The sequence below is a fragment of the Hippocampus comes genome, unplaced genomic scaffold (genome assembly GCF_001891065.2).
Source record: "Hippocampus comes isolate QL1 unplaced genomic scaffold, H_comes_QL1_v1.1 scaffold322, whole genome shotgun sequence".
NCBI classification, from domain to species: Eukaryota; Metazoa; Chordata; class Actinopteri; order Syngnathiformes; family Syngnathidae; genus Hippocampus; species Hippocampus comes.
In genome coordinates this window covers 1,689,816-1,711,060 of record NW_017805137.1, presented here as the reverse complement: position 1 = coordinate 1,711,060, position 21,245 = coordinate 1,689,816, and the positions used below count along the sequence as shown (strand labels likewise).

General features: G+C 41.1%; 4 protein-coding genes across 5 annotated transcripts in view; 2 read left to right on the top strand and 2 right to left on the bottom strand.

Moving 5' to 3' along the window:
* Positions 1-5,843, top strand: part of ssbp2a (single stranded DNA binding protein 2a) — a 78,802-nt gene extending 72,959 nt beyond the window's left edge. Inside the window, exons 6-17 of the mRNA XM_019867026.1 lie at positions 818-877; positions 993-1,059; positions 1,129-1,199; positions 1,279-1,346; positions 2,214-2,262; positions 2,433-2,468; positions 3,156-3,210; positions 3,283-3,353; positions 3,487-3,565; positions 3,647-3,675; positions 3,754-3,852; positions 4,431-5,843. Coding sequence (XP_019722585.1) covers positions 818-877; positions 993-1,059; positions 1,129-1,199; positions 1,279-1,346; positions 2,214-2,262; positions 2,433-2,468; positions 3,156-3,210; positions 3,283-3,353; positions 3,487-3,565; positions 3,647-3,675; positions 3,754-3,852; positions 4,431-4,460 — 714 coding nt within the window. The 3' untranslated portion in view covers positions 4,461-5,843. The remainder of the gene's footprint in view (positions 1-817; positions 878-992; positions 1,060-1,128; positions 1,200-1,278; positions 1,347-2,213; positions 2,263-2,432; positions 2,469-3,155; positions 3,211-3,282; positions 3,354-3,486; positions 3,566-3,646; positions 3,676-3,753; positions 3,853-4,430) is intronic.
* A 1,396-nt stretch (positions 5,844-7,239) lies between these two features.
* On the top strand, positions 7,240-11,424 carry LOC109514172 (uncharacterized). Its single transcript, XM_019867027.1, has 6 exons — positions 7,240-7,410; positions 9,580-9,722; positions 9,801-9,868; positions 10,743-10,871; positions 10,959-11,054; positions 11,136-11,424. Exons 1-6 carry the CDS (start codon positions 7,300-7,302, stop codon positions 11,204-11,206), a joined length of 618 nt encoding a protein of 205 aa, XP_019722586.1. The 5' UTR covers positions 7,240-7,299; the 3' UTR covers positions 11,207-11,424.
* A 3,542-nt stretch (positions 11,425-14,966) lies between these two features.
* f2r (coagulation factor II (thrombin) receptor) lies at positions 14,967-18,328 on the bottom strand. The gene is made up of 2 exons (XM_019867025.1): positions 17,996-18,328; positions 14,967-16,429 (listed from the first exon to the last, which is right to left on the bottom strand). Exons 1-2 carry the CDS (start codon positions 18,084-18,086, stop codon positions 15,228-15,230), a joined length of 1,293 nt encoding a protein of 430 aa, XP_019722584.1. The 5' UTR covers positions 18,087-18,328; the 3' UTR covers positions 14,967-15,227.
* A 298-nt stretch (positions 18,329-18,626) lies between these two features.
* Positions 18,627-21,245, bottom strand: part of iqgap2 (IQ motif containing GTPase activating protein 2) — a 26,881-nt gene continuing 24,262 nt past the window's right edge. For both annotated transcript variants that reach the window (XM_019867032.1, XM_019867033.1), the window contains 6 exons: positions 20,657-20,744; positions 20,338-20,550; positions 20,103-20,263; positions 19,879-20,022; positions 19,258-19,366; positions 18,627-19,095 (listed from right to left, as the gene is read on the bottom strand). In XM_019867032.1, coding sequence (XP_019722591.1) covers positions 18,982-19,095; positions 19,258-19,366; positions 19,879-20,022; positions 20,103-20,263; positions 20,338-20,550; positions 20,657-20,744 — 829 coding nt within the window. In that variant the 3' untranslated portion in view covers positions 18,627-18,981. The remainder of the gene's footprint in view (positions 19,096-19,257; positions 19,367-19,878; positions 20,023-20,102; positions 20,264-20,337; positions 20,551-20,656; positions 20,745-21,245) is intronic.

The window sequence follows — 21,245 nt, the reverse complement described above, 5'->3', positions numbered from 1 at the left end:
ACACCAATCCATCCAATTGCTATACTGTGTACTTGGCAGGTTTGTATCCTAGCCAATGCTTGGCAAAAGACGGACTATACCTGAGCAAATTATTAGCCAGTCACAGGGGACGTAAAGAAACATACAACCATTCACACTAACATTCACACCATCGCTGAGTGGGAACTAAACCCACGCTGGCTGGACTGAAGTCAGGTAAATGGAGCAGTGCACTGACAGTGACAGGAGTTCCAGACCACAAACATAGGAGCTCTGTGGCCCTCTTGTGGCGTGGTCTAAAACTACTTCTCGTGTCGAGCTACACTGCATTATGGTGTGAGTGGCATTCCTGTTCTAGTGGTTACCTTTACTAAATGAAATAAATGAACTAGAAATAATTCACTGTGCAACATAGCGACCTACCGGTTAGCACGTCTGTCTCAACGTCCTGAGGTTTGGTCGGGCTTTGAGTCTCAGTTTGGAGTTTCACCGGGTATGCTGGCTTCCTCGTACATTCGCAAATATAGTTGTTCAGATCTGTCTGTATTTTATTTGCTAACAACCAACTGTCAATCATTTTACAATGGTTAAAATAGTGACTCGTCTTTCATATAGCATTTTGCTTTCTTCAATTGTGTTCTTGATTTAATTGTGTTACTGATTGCAATACTTTTCATATGGACGAAGACGGTTGATTCATGTCATACACATTACACAGGTCATTTCCTCATTCAAGGCAAAGAAATAAATATCTCAAGACACACTGCGGCAAATGACATGACACTCTAATGTTGCCATTGTTTTGGTTTCAATGTCGATTCACATCTCCTTGTTACAGCCTTTTATGTCCCCTCGTTACCCGGGAGGACCCAGACCACCCCTCAGATTACCGAATCAGGTAAGCATCACAGCGACCCCTGCCGGCAGGCTAAAAAAAAAAGCACCGGCGAAGTGGAAAAGGTCATCAGCGTTTGTGGAAGTGATCCGAGTGATGAATTGGCTCTTGTCTGCAGGGGCTTGGTGGTGTGCCAGGAAGTCAGCCAATGTTGCCCAGTGGCATGGACCCCACAAGACAGCAAGGTGGGTCCAGGTAGATAAATGCATGCATGGATGGACACTTACACGTTATGACTTTTTCCTGTGTTCTAGGTCACCCGAATATGGGGGGGCCAATGCAGCGGATGACGCCACCTAGGGGCATGGTGCCACTCGGGCCGCAGGTGTGTATGTGTGTATGATCCCTTTGTTGGCAACTCTCTTTTAGTCTTAAACACTGCTTCGGTTGTCTTGTGTTTGTAGAGCTATGGAGGAGGGATGAGGCCGCCACTGAATGCACTAGTTGGGCCTGGGATGCCGGGCATCAACATGTAAGTTGTACAAATGGGGTGGACACCGTTTTGTATTGAAGTTTAAAAAAATATAACTGTGTCAAATATTTCTAATAGCTGTTTTAATCACGAAATAAGGATGAATTCTCATTTTGGATGTATTTTGCAATTGATCTCATTATGAATCAGACTAGTCAACAGCAAATTTTAATCAGAAATGATTTTGTGGATTTTGGACACTATTTTAAAATATTTTTGCTTTTTATCTGGCACATCAGGTTTTTGAGATAAGTTTGACCTATAACAGCTTGCACTGTCCAGATTTTCCTGTGTTCCACCTCAAAAAAAAATTCCACCTCATGCTGAACTTAACCCTCAAATAAAATCAAATATATGACCGTAAAACATGTAACATATTGCTGTTATTAAATAATCTTATTGCTATTATTGTTCTTCTTCTTCTTCTTCTTCTTCTTATTATTATTACTATTCTTATTAGGAAAACCTGGTCAGAGAAAAAAAAACGAAAGCAGATTGGGAATCAGTGCAAAATAATCATCTAGAGAGGTTTACTTGAATGCATCTATTTCTGTATTGTATGATTTACAATAAATTCATTGTACAATTACTGAATAAGAAAACTAAATACAAAATCAATAAGTGCTTTTCAAATAACACATTTGGGGAAAACACCTCTTCCACTGAATTAAATGTCATTCAGTTTTTCTTCAATGGGAGTGTTTTTGTGTGTGTGTGTGTGTGTGTGTGTGTGTGTGTGTGTGTTCGCACATGCACTTTTGTTTGTGTGTGTGTGTGCTCTCTGGCTATAAATGAGCGTGTTTTTGCCAACTCAGTCCAATCCATCTGAAACAATGGCTGAGACTCAAGTGTGTATGTGCATTCCAGGGGGCCGGGAGGTGGGAGACCCTGGCCAAATCCTCCAAATTCAAACTCTGTGAGTGTTACACTAATTACACTCATCTTCAATTTTTGTTGAACATGACCTGATTTTATGTTAAATGTTCTGCAAAGCACTTTGTTCCAGCTGCTGCTGTTGTGAAAGCGCTGTAGAAATAAACATGTATTGCATTGTATCGTTTACACCGTTGTTGCATGTCTTTCCAGACTCCTTATTCGTCTGCATCTCCAGGCAGTTATGTGGTATGTACAGTTAATCTGGAGGGTTTGATTTTTACGGTGTGTAAGTACGCTGCAGGTTTTGTTTGTTTGTCCCGGAACATTAGAAAACACAAATACACATGGAGTACAACTGGACTTATTTCACAACAAGCGCCAGTTTGGCCTATAATGACCAATCCTCAAAAAGTGGTTTCAAACTGCTTACCGCCACTGCCAGTTGAAGTTTTGAGTCAAACAAAACATAAATCACCCCACGTCCTTGTTTTTTTCGAATGCTTTTATGGTCGATTCCATGTGAAATAGTGGCCTGAACAGTCCATAAGGCAGGCAGACTAAGAGTGAAAATTCATGCCGCCCCAGGTTAGTCACTCTGAACCTAAGCTAGGTCGACCAAATGCATTTTATTTGCTGATTTTGAAACAAACCCGTGGCCCACCGGGAATTTTCCAGTCACTCCAGAGGGTCCACTCCGGGCCTGCGTCATGGCAACGCTATACAATTGTTTGCTGGCAGATCGGCAACTATGGAAAGTAGCGCTATCTCATTCCAGACATCTGTATTTGCTTTACATCTGGCTTTACTGAGCGCAAGATATGCGTGGAAATCAACTAATCAGAAATTCCCGAATTCTTGTTCAGTCAAATGTCCATCCCGAATTCTGAGGCCTACTTAAATGGTTCTCATAGCCCTTTTTTAAACAAATTTCAGGGACCTCCAGGAGGAGGGGGACCACCCGGTACCCCAATCATGCCAAGTCCAGCAGGTAAGATAATGCAAGTATGTGTCTGTGTCGCTCCCTCCTTTTATCATCACTTTGCAATTTCCCCCCCAACAGATTCAACCAACTCCGGAGACAACATGTACACTATGATCAGCACAGGTCCCCCAGGTGGCAGTCGACCAAATGTGAGTTCTTGTTATTTTTATGGCGTCTGTGTGAACCCGGCTTGAATTTAACACGAGAATGTAAAAAACTATTATTGTCGCTTTGTAATCTTTATGACCTGAGCGTCACTTTCCGCTGTGCACATGTCCTCAGTTCCCTATGGGTGCAGGAGGTGACGGCCCATTAGGGGGAATGGCTGGAATGGAGCCTCATCACATGAATGGATCATTAGGTACAAGAACAAAGGGATCTCATTTGTCAAATAATTAGTCGAGAAATATGTTCATGACTTATGTCACGTACTTTAACTCAGGGTCTGGCGATATGGACAGTCTCCCAAAGGTAAGATAACATTTTATACACCCCGAGGGTTACTTCATGCAAGTGCTCTTTATTGTCCGGCTCGTTGTGTTTACTCAGAACTCGCCAGGTAATCTGAGTATGAGTAACCAGCCAGGAACCCCCAGAGAGGATGGCGAGATGACCGGAAACTTCCTCAATCCTTTTCAGAGTGAAAGTGTGAGTTTGTCAACTGCGGAGGGCAATGATACTGTCAAATTAACCCTTTCGGGGGACAGCGGTTATGACAGTGGACGGTTTATCATGTTTTCAGGTTACAGGGTGCATGAAAGGGGTTAAGCAACACAAAAATGCCACAAGCACAGTCGTTTTTTTCTGACAGAAGTAATCCATAGAAACTATCTGAACTCAGCCTACTAAAATTTTGTCCATTTAATAATACCGGTACAGTATATACTTTGTATGTCAATTAATAATTTCTTCAACAGAGATGTTTTTTTACCATGTTTTTGACATTGAAACTGTATGTCTAAAGGCTTGTGTGTATGTTAAAAATTGTGGCTACGAGACATTAATTTAATCCGTCAAAAATAAGTCTTTTTTTTTGACAGTTTTTTTTTAATTCATTAATTTATTTTTTAGCTATTTGTTAGCTATTTTGAGAGCTAGCCCGCAGGCTACTCACAGGGTCCTTGGGGGCTACGTGGTGCCAGCGAGCACCACGGTGGTGACCCCCCCAATGTAGAGCAACATCAGATAAAGTTATCTGACAAAATGTCTTTCATGCCTCTGCACAGTATTCTCCAAACATGACCATGAGCGTGTGAAGACGAGGCCAGCAGCCCGTCAGCTTACCTGCTGCCAGCCTTTGACAAAAAGCAACGGATCACATCTGATGTCACGTCGGCCCGTGGCTCCTCCTCCTCGCCCTTGACCTCCCCAATCAGGGGGTGGGGGGGGCTTTGTCCTAACGCTACCCCACTTATCCCCTGATGTTTGTCTCATCTAACTTGCCCCATTCCAAATAACCACTTTGGCCACACGTCGATTCCCCTTCTGCAACTATGCGACTGTACAAAGGAAACAATAGAGACACACGAAGGAAAATCTGAGGATGTTTGAGCGCGGACTTTTCCTGCCCCGCAGAAACTACAGCCAGCATCCTATTTATTTTCAAGTTTAAAGGCAGTTCACATGGTTAACGCTTCTGTAACTGATTGACACCATGGACTTTTTTTTTTTTTGGTAACTTTTTTAACAAGCGTATCTCATAAGAGAATTAAGGACACCTTGCCTTGACGTTTATTTGATTGGCTGCAGATTTTTATGTTTTCTTTTCGCCATTTGTTTGTCCATCCAGTCACACTATGTACTTCAAAACATAACATACTAATATATATGTGTTTTCATTTCTAACTCTAAAAAGAAGCCCGTGTTTAAGATAAACAGAATTCGATTGTGGCTTTTCTTTCATCAGTAATTCTTTTTTGTTTAATGTGGCCCCTGTCGTGTGTTCTCTGAACTTTGATGCCAAATAATCAACAATATTCAGTACAAGTTGCTCAATGGGTGCAACTGCACGCGTGCATTCCAGTTGGCTATTTGCTTTGGGTTCCCACATTGGAATTATTCACAGATATGAGACAACGCAAAAAGATTTCGCAATGAAAACTTCAACTCATCATCCGATCAAACTGTGACATCAGTGTGGACGAAAAGGCTGGGTTGGTACAGAACGTGGGATTGTTTCTAATACATGTTTTGTTTTTTTTATGTTTTATTTATGGTGTACAAAAGATCCACATGCCTGTGAACATCCTCCCTCTGCATTCCTAACTGCAAAGTGTACAGCCCACAAATGTAGCTCCCTGTCTTGTATGTGTATTTGATATTATGATTCAGATTATTTAATGAAAATTCTTACTGCTATTGGAAAAGCTGGACTGATGATGATGATGATGATGCAATGTGACAAACTTAACAGAGATGAGTTTATTTGTGTGTGTGTGTTTTTTTTAAATAAGTTTGAAGCCATAAGGTGCGGGTACAAGATGGCACATTTGTAAATCGGACCATGTTTGGTGGCAGTACGTTGAACTCCATTTGTGATGTGTTCACTTCTTTTTTTATTCTTGTATTCAGTTTTTGTAAATATACAGAGAAGTATTTCATGGTTTTGAATATGCTGTTATAAAGCTTCTCTTCCCTCAGCCAATGTCTCATCTCTCTTCTCTTTATTCCCTTGTGTGTTTAGTCTTAATTTTCCTCCTGAATCGTGACTACAGTGGTGCATGTGTCCCAATGTGGAATATACTGGAAAAAAAATTGCACTTCAGAGCACCAGTAAATTTGTATGCGAATGTTATTACGTTTAATGACTTAGCCTTTTGGACTGTAATTATCTTGTCACCATGTTAGCATGAGACCGCCGACATCACGGCATGCACTGAATTCATTGCCCCATTAAAAAGCAACTCACAAAAAGCAATTTGGCCTAAAACAACTTTGCTTCAAAAAAGTGGACACTGTCTTTTAGGAATTAAGTATAGTGTCTCTGTCAATATCATGGAGACCCAGGATGGCCTAATTTTGTCGTCTAAAAGCCCATATACCTCTGTTAGCATCGGTGCAAACTTTAGAGTGGAAAACAAAACACTAATGTATTTCTACCTATCGATACATACATACACACACCTGTCTCGCTTAATAGATAGATAGATCGATAGAGGCTTTGTGTGTGTGTGTGTGTGTGTGTGTGTGTGTGTGTGTGTGTGTGTGTGTGTGTGTGTGCGCGCGCGCGCGTGTGTCTGTGTGAGAGAGAGAGAGAGAGAGAGAGAGAGAGACAGAATTGCCTCTATTTACATCGTTGGAGTTTGAAAAAAAGTAACAAGCCTATTCTGACATAGTCAGGAGTAGAATTATTGTTGTCAAATTTAGGGAGTGAAAATTAAAGGCCGTCAAAATATAAGTACTCCTATAAAGTACACATACCTAAAAAAAAAAATCGACTGGAGTATATGTACTTCCTTTACCGCCCACCACTGTAAAAATATGGTTACATGTAACATACAAATTTTTGGTCTTCCATAGGTTCAAAAAGCCCTTTGGAACTGAAATCAGACGCAGATGCCAGAAAGGAGAGAGACAGCCAACCTAAGCAAATTGAACCAACATGATTGATGAGATGTCATGATGACATTTGGACATGATGAGTGCACACACAAAAACAAAATGAGTCTGAAAAAAAAAATTTCAGGGTTGGAAATTATTTGTGATTCAAACATGCCAGTTATAAATAAAATATCTTATCCGTCACCTTGTTTTTTTGTTTTCTTTTTTGTTGTTGTTGTTGGTGGATTCTTTTTTTTTTTATGCTGCATGGTTTCTAGCCTGGGGCCCCTCAGGGGTCCCAAAATGCTCACTGTTTCACAACACATCTTAGTGTGCTTGTTGCAAGCAGCCTTCCTATTCATACACTGTCAGTCGGCTGTTACACAACAGGATGAATAGGACACAAGAGACTCTTGGCCACTGGCCATCAAATGTGAGGGGTGATTGTGTGTGTGTGTGTTCCAGTCCACTGTTATACAACACATCCCTGAGAGGCAACTTGCAGGCAGCCTCTTTAAGATCCTCGCACTCCGTGGTGGCCTCGCATCTTGAGCCATGTCTGCCCAGTTGCTGGCCGTTCTGCTTGCCTTCACCTCCCTGTGTGCTGCGTCTGAACCTGACTGCGAGGAGCTTGTTAAACCTCTGCAGCTGGACACTCACAGCCCTGTGAGTATTTGAGCGTGCTCAAAAGCGGAATAATGTGCCCGGTGGTCTTTCATTGCATTTGTGTTTGTTATTGTTAAAAAGGTTTTCACGTATGGTAAGGTCTTAGGTTATTTGTCTTCATTTCAAATACACACTATTAATAATAATTACCAGCCACGACATTAGGTACGCCTTTAAAATTGAATGAATTACTTTAAAATAACAAAATCAATGTTAACCCTTTCAGGGACAACAGTTACTACCGTGGACATCTTATCATGTTATCAGGTTACAGGGTGCATTAAAGACTTAATTTTACTGCAATATCATGATTATATAAGTAAAAGTAATCATGTCATATTAAAATGAAAATCTTCTTATTTCAACTTCTGCCTGATAGAAAGCTAACTTTTTGTTTTCATTGTGTTTGTGGTTAGACCATAACATGTTCCTGTAATAACGCACTATTTTAGTGGCTAATGAGTGATGCTTTTGCTTTAATGATCTCTGGAGTGGAACCCTAAAAGTCAAACACAAGGAGTTCTGAGATGCTGGTTGACTTGAAAAATAATTTTCCCAGTGGAAATAATGTAAAGTGAATTAAATTAAATTGCTGCTGGCTCAAATTATCCCCATTGTAAAATATTAACTGTAATTTATCAGCAACATTTTGTCATGATTTACTGTTATGTAAGAGTAAAAATAATTTTGTCACTGTATTGTAAAAATAAATCAAACAAAAATAAAGTAAACCTACTCACCCTTTAAAGATATATTGGAACAGGAGCAAGAAATTTTGAAAGGAAACAAGGCATGGACACACATGATGATGATTATTTTAAGTTAAGGGCAATATTTTATTGAGAAAACTATGGCCGTATTGCAAATTTTATTAGACAGATCAGTAACGTAGCAGCACCTGTGGCTAAAGACAAACTATGGCAGGGTTTACTTTCTGTACCTGGATTTAACACCTCTGTTAGATGGGAGGATTTGCATTTTGGCCGTCGTATTGCTTTTGGGACATTTATTTAGCTTTGGCAGTTTCACTGTCCCATTTTACATTTCTTATTTTTCCCAGAGGTGGGAATTTCGTCAAGACTGACGGAAGGTCCGTCAGTCGGTTACTGACGGACACCTGTTTTGTTGACGATTGAGGGAAACTACGATCTAAACATTGACGGAAGTGGGGTTTCTTCCACCAATGTATACGTCACCAACCAGGTCAAGTACAAACGGACCTCTCACTCCATCGCTGACGGACTGCCGTTTTTCTTTGAGAGGATTGCATTGATAATATATGTGTGTCAGAGTGGGTCCTCTTCTTTCAGTAGGATCTCTATGGGGATTGTGATGTCTAAGGAGGCGGGACCAGATGACATCACTGCACTGTATGACATAAAAAAATCTTTGAATGTAATATTGTATGCAGGTGTATTCATTTGCATGTAAAACTTTGTCTTTAATCTTGCTGAAATTATTCCTATTTAAGAAGAAGTAAAAGAAGAAAAAGAAAAAGAGGAAGAAGCGAAAACCTGGATGATGCAAGATACTTGGATTGGATTTTACCCTTGGTCACACGATTCTGATGAAAGTTGGCCATTTTACTATTTAGTTTAAATTCTAACTTTTTGGCATTCCAGGAGTTGAAACAGCTGCAGGCAACCACCATTTCAATACATTTTAGCAAATAAGTGAATGTTAAATACTGTATATGTGAGTGTATGTGTGTGGAAAGTTGTATTTATAGAAGCTGATATTTTCCATACTCCATTTACAATTTTGATCACATTGGATCACCTGTTGCACTATGACATGTTTTTTTTTTGTTTTTTTTGCTTGTTTGTTTGTTTGGGGTTTTTTTTGAAGGGAGTGGGTATACTGACAACAGACGGGCTACCAGAACTGTGAAATTTACCGAGAAACGATGAAGGAAGTACGGTAAAAATAACATGACGAACTGACCGACTGACGATGACAGTCTGGTTTGGCTTGAAAAAAATGATGGACTGAAAAATGGGTGCCCTGGCTGCTGATGGATGATGGAGATTTTGTAAAGACCAACCTCAAATTTTTCCCATTGATAATGACGTGGTTCCGATTTTTTTTAACTTTCTTCGCATCCGGAAATGTTGTTTTATAATATGCAATAGAGAAATATCACTTGGCTCAGTCTGTGGTCTGTTTCAGATCTTCGGGAAATGGGTTCTCCATGTGAGCTCATGGGACAAACCAGGCCTGAAGAGTGACCTGGTGGCAGCAAACAGCTCGTGGATCGAATTGTCACCATCCTCCCAGAGTGGGAGCATCTCCCTCTACTGGGCTGACCGTCTGTAAGCACACTCCACTCGCTGGAACATTTGCTTCCAAACAGATCAACTCTGATTCCGCTTTCCCCTTTGATCTTACAGGAATGACAATAAATGCCTTCAGGGGTCAGCTGATGTCACCGTCTCCGGAATGACCAGTCACACCACCTGTAGGCATCATCTCATATCTACTTGAATGCGTCATCTCTTATTGGTTTTGCATCCTGAAGCATTTGGAGTATTTGAAGTCATTCAATTATGCGCACTGCTATTTTTTTATTTTTATTTTTTGCCTTTACAATGAACACTAGGGATCGAAGCAATTGACACCCGCACTACAAAGAATGTTTGTCTTATAGAGGCCACAAGATGGTCCCAAAGCACAATGTGAGGCGCTTCATCCCACTCAAACATAGTTCCTTACCATTTGGAATTGAGGCCAAAACGTTTGTATTCACTGGATCCTTGAAAAAAAAAAAAATGTGGGAAAATACGATATGAGCAGTTCAGAGTAGCAGTCAGTGCTCACACAAAAGAAAAAAGAAGTCAATAAAAGCCTCCTAGAACAGCTGGAATTTATCATGGTCTATCAGAGGCACTTCAAGTGGCAGCAAATGTGTAATGACTCTCTCATTTAACATGAATTTGAATGTTTTGTGTTAATTCTGAAGAAAGAGGGTGTGCACACCTGTGCACCCACCTAATCACAGTGGTTTATTTTTATTCGTACTCGGAAACAACCAAAAAAAGAAATTCAATGACGTATAGGTCGCAATACTAGTGGAAAAAGCTTTCAAATAATTGATCTTGGTCTCATTTTTTTTTTTTAATGCAACAAAAACCTGGCATTAGAACAGGGGTGTGTAGATTTTTTATATCTGCTCTTATACTTTACTGTACATATACTATTACATAAATGTGTCCAAATACTCTACAAGATGTATGTTTATATATGTTTGTGAAACATATTCAGAAATACCCAGCGTTTTATTTCCATGTGGGAGCTGATGTGGGATGCAATTTTTTTCCCCCATGTCCGCACAGTCAACATCAATAACCATACTTCCTATCATGAGGGCAAATATTATGCAACCTGCTCCGACTGCCTCCTGTCCGAAGACACCACCCTCCTCCCCGATGGCAAATCGAAGGGCCGATACCTTTTCCTCTTTAGTACGTCTTTCTTCAAATGCGTCATCGCTTATTACTGCAGAAAAGAATCAACCCCTAAAGCCGTATTTCTGTTGATGCCTTTCAAAGCCCGAACTGGTAAACTGGAGCCATCCGAATTGGAGACCTTCAAGAAACAGGCCGTGTGTCTGAATTTCCCCCCAGAATTCTACTTTTTGGACTCAGGTGCGTTTGTTTGTTTTACATTTATGTCATCTCTCATCTGAGTAACTCTCATGTGTCATAGCTCGGTCGGTCTCGTTTCAGATCTCTGTCCGGATGACAGGAAGACCGGTGCAACCAGTGAAGGAGAAGAGCCTACTGGTTCTGCAAAGTAAAATGTAGCACATGAACCGTCAGACAAATATGTCGTACTAAACAAACTAAATGTTCGCATGTGACTTTGTGAAGTGGAATAACCTTGTAGACATGTAAAACTTGATCGCTTTGTGTCGATTCTTTTTTTTTTGGGGGGGGGTTAATAAATGGATCTCTGCATCCTTATTACGGTAGCGAACACTGGTTAATTGTCGTGGAATTAAACAAATGCAATTCCTCTCTGTGCGGTTCTTTCTCAAAAGCCTCTGCATGAAAAAAAAAAAAGATGACACACTGTTCTTTACAAGAAACTTCGACAAAAAAACGTTGCCTGGTAACTTTGCACCATCAAGGCCACATTGTCGCCCCAACACAAATCCTTTGCGGGAAAAACAACCTCCATTACACAACAGAAAGAGGAGTCGTGGCACTTCGCCCAGAGCCCATTCAAGGTCCACAGAGGACCTTTGAAATGGTCATTCAGCGTTTGGTGAAAGCACGTCTCCGCGTGATTATACACAGTGCTCCTTAGTCCTTTGTGTGTGTAGAACACATCCTTTCTTTCCCTCTTACGCTACAAGTTTCCACCCCATTTTTTTTTTTAAATTTTGAGAGCCCAGAGAGAGATCAGTGTTGGTCAGTGACACAGTTCCAGTAAGGCAGTGAGACCATGACTTGGCCTGTTTTTCATTTTTTGTTCGCTCTCGCTACACTTTGTGGGGCTTCCGCACCGGACTGCAAAGACCTGGTCCAACCTTTATTGCCGGGGGACCCGCAGCTGGTAAATTAAGCCTTTGTATTCAAGTACTGTATTGTTGTAAGAATAGCGTCAATTCATACTACACTGTAAAAAATATATTTATTTGGTCTTAAACTGTCATTTCAGTTGTAAAAAAAAAAAACTTTAATGATAAGCTGTAACCTGATAACATGATACGCTGTCCGCTGTAGTGACCTCTGTCCCTGTAAGGGTTAAAATATAAATCACTGACATTTATGGAAATCATGTTTGCGCAACAAAGCAAGCAAAGTTGTTTTTACAAAAAATAAAAGGAACAACTGTTCTGTAAACACTTAATCCAATTTTCACAACAGCAAAACTTCAAATAATTTCATTGAATCCCCCAACTTAAAATGTGATTGAAGCTTTTGCCTTGATATTTTGAGTTCAACAATTTTTATTTTTTTTTTGTATAGTGTAAGGATTATTATCATTCCAACTTTTGAAACCTGATTTTGAACCCAATGCGATAGTACAGGGGTGTCAAACTCATTTTTGTCGTGGGTGACATTATAATTACCGCTTCCCTTGGAGGGCCGTTATGACTGAAACGAGATAAAGAAGTCAAGAATAACATTTTATTCAATTATTGTTTAAGTAACTGTAATGAGGGGTTTGGTAACAAGAAAATGCTTTCAGTATGTCACTCATTTATTACATATGAAAATTAGAAATTTTGGTACAGATTTTAGCAAGCATCATGGAAGTTGGCCTTTTAATTTGCTTTTGCGGGACCCTGAAAATGATGCTGTGGGACGGATCTGGCCCCCGGGCCTTGTGTTTGATACTTTGTGCTATAGTATATCTTTTACTACAGGTATTTGGTAAATGGGTGTATGTGATGGGAGCTGGTGACCCGCGGCCATACCACGAGGCGTTAGCGTCTTTGAAAAGCTCCTGGATCGACTTGTCCCCGACATCGGAAAGTAACATTGTGGCATTGCGATTTGGCGATTACAGCTTGTAAGTTGCTTGATGCAGTTGCGAGACCTGGTTTTAAAAAACTGCAAGTGATAATGAGGTTGTTGTCCCGCAGCAATCGATGCATTTTCGAGGAAGTCAACGTAACCGTTGTTGAACGCGTCGCCACATTTCGCAGTAAGTGTGTTGAAAGATGGGTGAAAGTGTGGTTAATTCAAACGAAAATGGCGTGACCATGAAAATGAGGTGACCGAAATATTCAAAAAAGCGGTGCAGTTACATACAACTGAATATACAACCAGATTAAATACAGACATTAAAATAAATATTTAACCGATTAAACATTCAACATCATTGAATCGACACTTTTTTTTTTTACATTTATATTCAGATCTACACAATACAGAACGATAACATAGCACTAAATGACAGCTTTGAAAGAGTGAGTAGGTTTGTTATACTCCATCCATCCATCCATTTTCCGATCCGCTTATCCTCACAAGGGGTAATTACGGGCAAACTGGAGCCTATCCCAGCCGTCTTCGGGCAGTAGGTGGGGGACACCCTGAACCGGTGGCCAGCCAATCGCAGGGCACACAGAGACGAACAGCCACTCACACCTAGGGACAATTTAGAGTGTTCAATCAGCCTGGCATGCATGTTTTTGGAATGTGGGAGGAAACTTGAGTACCCGGAGAAAACCCACGGGGACACATGCAAACACCACACAGGGAGGCCGGAGCTGGAATTGAACCCGGTACCTCTGCACACTGTGAGGTCGGCACGCTAACCGCTAGACCACCGGGCCACCTTCGTTCTACTTTACTTGATTTTAGTTCAATTGGTAAACGTCCTGTATAACATGTATATCGTTTAGCAATGTTCAAATATTACCTATAGCAATGCCAGTTCAAGCATTGGGTAAATAGAATCGTTTTTTGTAATTTGTTTTGCAAAAGTTAAAAAAAATAACAAAAAACAAATTGGAAATTAACGACTGTTATCGGACAGTCTGCCTTTGACTTGGGAGCTTCTAAAGTATATTTTATTACGGTAGTTCTCAAATTGCGACAGGTCTACCAGTAGTTGGTAGGCTGTCTCTAGTGGTATGCAAAAGAATCACGTACAGTTCAGTTGTATTTAACTTTTTAGTTCGAACCATTTTTATTTAATCTTTTCAAACTCTCTGTTTCTAAACACTTCATTGGGTCAAATTTTAACGTAACTTTTATCTGCGATACATTCGATTTGGCACTGTGTAAATAAGTACTGAGGTGGTTTGAGAACCACTGTTCTATTGTATTGCAATTTGTTCTATTGTATTCTACAGTATTTGTAAAAGGTCAATTTTTCCATTTTTTTTTAATCCACCTCTTTCATTAGGTCACAATGCTCGCGCGCATCCTTTATGAGCCCAAAATATCTTAACACTCTATTTGTTGTGACAGAAACATACGTATCGTACTGTATGTACAGTAAATAATCTTGCATCATGACCAGAATGTGCACATTTTCCAAAGAAAACCTGGCCGACCACAAAGGTTACATCCTGAGGACATGCTCCGACTGCCTCCTGTGGACAGGCAGCTTCCGAAACCATGATGTCACTGGACGGTTCATCCTGCAGTTCAGTAAGCATGCAACTCTCCCAATTTGTCTTTCTCTCTCACGTAGCAGGTCAACGCGCCTTTTTAAAATTCATAATAATAACCCTCCCAGCACGGAGTGGAGCAATTGATCCCCAAGATGTCGAAATGTTCAAGAAACAAATTAGCTGTCTGAACTTCCCGGAGAACTTCCATAAATATGACGGAATCACACGTGAGTGCGTTTTTTTTTTTTTTTTGTGTGGTTTTTTTTTGGATAAGATGGAGATGATTCATGTTTACTTTCATTCCTTTGGTCTTTATCTGTCTTCCTACTCCAGAGCTGTGCCCTGATGACAAGCAGGCCGAAGAGTGAGGCACTTCAAGATGAGAGGAAACATTGAAAACTTATACAGTAGTTGCTCTGATAGAATGTATGCTCTATTCATAGTTCTTGTCCATTAAAGCCTTCTAGGTCATGTGTATGTGTGTGTGTGTGTGTGTGCACATTTCATTATACTGTCACTTTTGTCAAATCACATGAGATTACACAAGTGTATCTCTTATCTCGTATCAAAGCTTGATCATGCAGAGCTATGTTTACGATACAAAATGAAGGTTTGATATACTGTACATGTAAAGCTGATACATAAGAACAAATCCACTTTTCAACAACCACCAACTGTACAATAAGACAGATCGTATGACAAATTACAGTTTGTAATGACAGACAAAGGCCTAAATGTTGCGCACTTAAACGTCCAACTTAGAGTACTGGCCCCCCGACCCACCTTGAACAACCTCTAATTTGCACGGCTTGCTGCTGTCGCTCCGCCCGCTGGTTCTGGTGCTCTGCGTGTGCGAGCTGCTCGGAATCTGATGAGGACGCCGGCATTTGAACAACGCCACGACCCGTTTCCTGCAGTGAGATGAGCCAAAGTAGTAGAGGACTGGGTCCAGGCAGCAGCTGAGGCTCCCTGCGCACATCGCAAGAAGGTAGGCCCGGTAGGAGGTGTCGTTGGACTTATGATTGACCCCGACGTAGTGGACCATTAAGATAACGTTAGCGGGGGTGAAGCAGACCACAAACACGACCAGCACGACCACAGCCATCACCACCGCCCGTGTCTTTTTGGACCGGTTCTCCACATTGGAGGCCGCCAAGGCCCGGATGATGCACACGTAGCAAGCCACCGTGAAAATGAGCGGGATGAAGAAGAAAACGGAGCAGTAGATGGGGAAAAAGTATCGATAGTAGGATTGCAGTCTCTCTGAATCTTGCACGTCGTGGCAGGTCGTGATGTCCAGGTGGGGCAAGTATGCCGTCTGACCCGAGGCCAAGAGAGGCGCCACTCCCGCGAGGGCCAGCAGCCACATGCTGGCGCACACGGCCCACGCCGTCTGACGGCTGCGCCATGTCAGTGAGTTCATGGGGTAGACCACGGCGAGGAAGCGGTCAATGCTGATGCACGCCATGAGCAGGACCGAGCAGTACATGTTGCAGTAGAAGGCTGCAGTCACGACCCTGCACATGAACGGGCCGTAGGTCCAGTTGTTGCCGTGGTAATGGTAGGCTATCTTAAAAGGGAGGAGCAGGCCAAAGAGCAGATCGGCACATGCCAGGTTCAGCATGTAGATAACGGCGGGTTTTCTGGGACGGACGGGGTGCACAAACATCACCGTGGCAACAAGGTTGAGGGGCACGCTGATGATGAAGACGAAAGTGTAGACCGTCGGGACGAAGGCGGTGGCCAGGCAACTACGCAGGAACTGCTTGGCCTCCTCCGAGACAAAGTAGTGCTTGTGAGGATGATGATGTGAGACGCGATGTCGTCTCACGGGTTCGGGCTGGGAACCCGAGCCGGAACCAGTGTCATCGCCGAAGCCGTCAAACATAGACAGGTCTATGTAGTCCTTAGCGTAGCCAGAGAAGGTCCGTGGGTAAAACCCAGAGGCTTCAATGACAGGAGGAAACAGAGCATGCATTGAGGGCTTTTTTTTTTTCAGTGCAGATGATAGTTGTCACACATCTTGGGGAAGCTGACCCTTTCAGATTTCAAATGGGATCCTGAATATGGATGAAGGCTGACTAAAATCAACAAAAAAGAAACCAGTCTACTAGACAATGACTAGTCCCTTCCAAAAGTATTGAAATGGCAAGGTCAATTCCTTTATTTTTGTTGTATATTCAAGATATTTGCTTCAGATCAAAAGATGAATATGAGACAAAAGTTCAGAGGTCCATCTTATGTTCCATGGTATTGATATCTGGATGTGTACAACTCCGGACAGCGCATCTTCTGTTTGAACCCAAAATGTATGGAAATGCTGTAAATCCTCATTTAAGTTATCATTATTGATTTAAAAAAGTGAAAAAAATTTTGAAGGCCAAACAACAACAACGTGCAACAAAACATACAATCCCACAAATATATTAAGTTAAAATTTACAAAAAGGGATTACTGGAGCCTATTGAGTAAAAGAATAAAATGCTCAAATAAAAAATATAAAGTTCAATTAAAAGGTCTTAAAATTATTAGTGTGCAAAAGCTTTAGGAAAATCTCAACATAAACATGTAACTTGTTCAGGTTACAGTATTTTGTTCCTGCTCAATATAACGTTCAGTGCTCTTGGCTGCCCTCTAGTGGTCATGCGGCATTGTGCAAGTGCTTTGTTTCTTTACGCCTTGGGCCAAATCTGGTGTGTATTTTTTTTTAAACACGTAAGCATCCAAGTTTTCTTTAAAAAAATCAAAAACAAAACAGGACCCTATAGTGCTTAGAATGCCAGCCATTTTCAGACCCTCCTTTACTCTGCCATGTGAAAAAAAACGTACAAGAAATAAAAACAGATGGGATCTAAGAAGACAACAATACAACTCCGACTGCAAAACGACAATTCACCATTGACTTCCTGTGTTCTTTTAATGGGATTAAAGGATTTAGCGGAACCATCCCAACTTCTATCTTGATACTCGTGTTATATTGAGTAGAACATTGACGCCCAGTGATTAAAATTACATATAGCGCAAAAGTGTGCGTGCATCTGCATTCCCATGTAAAAGGTCACGTCCTTTGACCACAAACCATTTGACGGAATTAACAGCGCTTCTTCTGGTTGCAAACAAGTAATGCGTTCGGCAATTTAATTCCGAACAGTCAATTGAAGAGTCGATTACAAAACCAATTTGTAGTCTCGCTTGAATACATTGTTTTATTTTGTGTTTTGCTGCAATGGATAATACTAAAATCTTTTTAGTTCCCTTTGGAGCCAAATGAAAGAAGGGAACCAAAATATTTGCCACTCAACATTATCTGTACTAGAGACAGAATTACAGAATTTTTCAATTTCATGTCATTGGGCAGGTCTACCTAATATTGTGGCTAGATTTCAGAAAGCACAATATACAGAATGTAGCATGAAAATGCATTTGCATGAAACAGATCATAAGCCACCCATAGCAGGAAGCCAGTCATGTACATTTTTTTTGTCTGGAATTAAAAATAAAAATGTAACTTACCATTGCGCATGCTGAGTGCTGAGCTCTGAAGTGAAAACACTACCAACAGCCAAACTGATGGGTGACCTGCGGGTGGATTGCCTCGAAGCATTTTTGAATGTAATATCACTGGTACGGTTAAGCAGGAGTGCTGCAATTGTTATGAGTGGGTTTTAATATAGTCCAGTCGTGTTGCTGGCACACCCCCGTTGACTCCTCCCCGATAATCCCTCACAATAAACACACCACCACAATGTCATATGTGATTCTATATTAATTTTTCACTTGTCATTAAAACGCAAACTGTACTGGGTGTTTTTATATTGCTTTTAAACAAAATTAACAAAATATATACAGTATAAGCATCGAGCAATACGTGACATTGTAGTTCTACAGTGCAGCAAAGTAAATTCCCAAAACTACAAAAATTCTTAAATTCTGTACCTTGGAGTGTCATTTAAATGTGAGCCCATCATCTTTGGTTGTTTTTTTTTTTGTTTTTTTATAGGCAAGGTGTAAGAACGTATCTTGAATGATAAAACTGTAGAATTGTGAGCTTCCCCCCCACCACCCCTCGCCCCAATAAAGAATGTTTTCTATACACTGAGGTCAAAATCACATCCACCAACAATACATATTAAAAATGCATTAGTCGCAGCATTTAAAAGTTTTATTAATTAAAATATGATTATTTAGATGCTTTAATTTAAAAGGCACTGGTGTACGACAACATTTCAACAAGACGGCCTTCTGATACAACTCCTTCGTCAACACACAAGTAACAACAAAACAATAGTGTTTCTCTTTCAAAGAAAACAAGAATATCTTCCTAATTAAAATACATTAAATTTAACTCTCACAAAAAAGGAAAAAGAAATGAACAGCTTCATTAAATTATTCAAAGGGAAAAAAAGTATCATTTACATTTTCGGACAACCTTGATTTTGTTGAACTAAGTGAACGCTGTCACAAGGCACAAAGTATTTCCCCATATTCCGTATTTTCATTCACTTTCCATAGAATTTTTTATTTAGGAGAAAGATGAGGAGGTTCACGTTGACTTTAGCTTTGTCGAACATCTTCATAACAGCCACGCCTTCATACTGAAGCTGCAAAAGGTCCTGTACACACAAAAAAAAAAAAAAAAGGGCAATGATTGGATGAAGGAAAAGTGGTTCGGATAATGGATGGATGTGCAAAAAAAAAAAAAACTAACGAATAAAGCTGACTGCATGAAAGTCATTGTGTGTAGTGTGAATGTAAGGCAGTGGAATTTTGCTTACCTGGAAATGCAGCTGAACCTTTTCCATCTCAACACCCATAAACTTAGCTTTCACCTCAAAATCCCCAACTTCCTCACTTGGTGAAATCTCAAACATGACATTTTTGAACCTGGCACAAAAGATAACAGATTAAAAAAAAAAAAGTGTTAACGCAGCACACTGGAGGGGAAACGGACCAATCGTTTCCAGTAAATTCATCCTACTACGGATGGAACGATGACGCGTTCCTTATGGGAATCATTTTCTCAACACTTTCACATTTTAAAAGGAAAAAGGACAATCAAAATGATGCCCTTGGATTCAATTTGGAGCTGAACGAGATGGGGAGACAATGCAGAAGCAAGTCACAGTTCAGTCTGATTTAACGTAAGTGTCAAGCAATAAAAACAAACAGCGTATTCATTTCAAAGCTTTTTAGAGGGGCTTTATCTGATTCTCAAAATAGGGAGGTGATGAATTTAAGATGGCACACGGGTTAATCTGCCATCTAGCGGTCAATATCTCACTGGCATGGAGAGTTGAATAAAGATCCATTTATTTCGTCCGAACCAATTTTCAGACCATTCGAATTACTTTTGATCATTTCCCAATTGATGACAATCATTGAACTGCTCGACTCACTGGTTGGTCTGAAGTCCTTCGATCTCCAGAATGACTCCTTTCTCGTGCAGCCTCGCTCCGGTGTACTTCAAAGATTGCGGCTTCCCCCTTTTCCCGGCCTTTTCGTCCGCTTTGCTGTCCACCTTGATGGATCTGCGTGAATTCCTAGCCACGCACAACACAGTGACGCATGAGCGGTGTGACCACAACCACGTCGTTCCATTCGCGCAGGGCGTCAGGCTCACTTGCGGTTGAGGTTGTCCAGGCATGTCCTGATGTAGGTGTCGTAATAGTTCATCTGCTCCCGGTAGAAGGTCGTTTTCGAATTGAGCGCCACAAGCGTCTGCTGGAGTTTCACGAGCTCGGCCTTCCTCCTTTGTCGGTAGCGTCTTTGGTAGCGAATATCCTGGCAATCGGAATCGGGTCGACAAGTTGAGAGGCCGAGTAACACTTGAGTGGCTTCAGTAGCTGCTTACACACCTTAGCAATGTCATTGATGATGTCCTGGTATTTGTTTGTGGCAGCGACAAGGTTAGCCTGCTCCAGGTTCCGAAGGTTCCTCAGGATCTTCCGCTTCTTCTGCTCCAGGGGCAGCTGACTGTCCTCCAGTACTGCCGGGCTGCTCTTTAGCCCGTCAGGGGTCTGAGCGTCCTGAACCGCCCGTCGCACTGCTATCTTGGTATGCTCTGACTCCTGTGGAACATAGTTCAAATATTACAGCAAAAATAATAAAACATCAGTCAGACAAAAATAGGGAAAAATAATGGCACAAGAACGAAATGACCAAAAAAAATGTCACCTGACGAGCCGTGGCCGGGGTCTCTAAAATTTCAGCCAAAGTCTCTGCAGGTTGAATTCGGATTACGTCCACGATAAGTTTCTTTGTCCTACAAAGACAGAGGCAGACGATCGTGATGTGCAAAAGCACCACATGCTTGTTCATCCAGACTGAAGAAGCCAACAAATAAAAACATTCCATTTTTATATACGATGATTTTCCCGATCTAAGGTTTATGGAGGCTAAAATGTATTCCTTTTTTAAAACAAAAACCACAGCTTTAAAGATAAAGAACCATGTTTTATTTGTATATGAGTCCCTTTAAAGGTGCCATAGAACTCAAAGTTATGGTGGTTCTTATGACTTTGAATACACGAGTCTTGTCAAAAACGTGTCTTGCCACTGCATATGGATTCCATACAGAATGTCCTCATCTCAAGGTTAGCATGAAATCATCTTTCTAATGCGGCGTGTTACACACAGAAGGATACATGTTTATAGGGATGATAAGTGCCGTCGGCGAGCTTCTTCCTGTTTGGACAGGAAATGATTCAAGTGCAGGAAAGACAACGTTGCGTCACGAAGCGATATTGTGGTTTGGGGGTGGGGG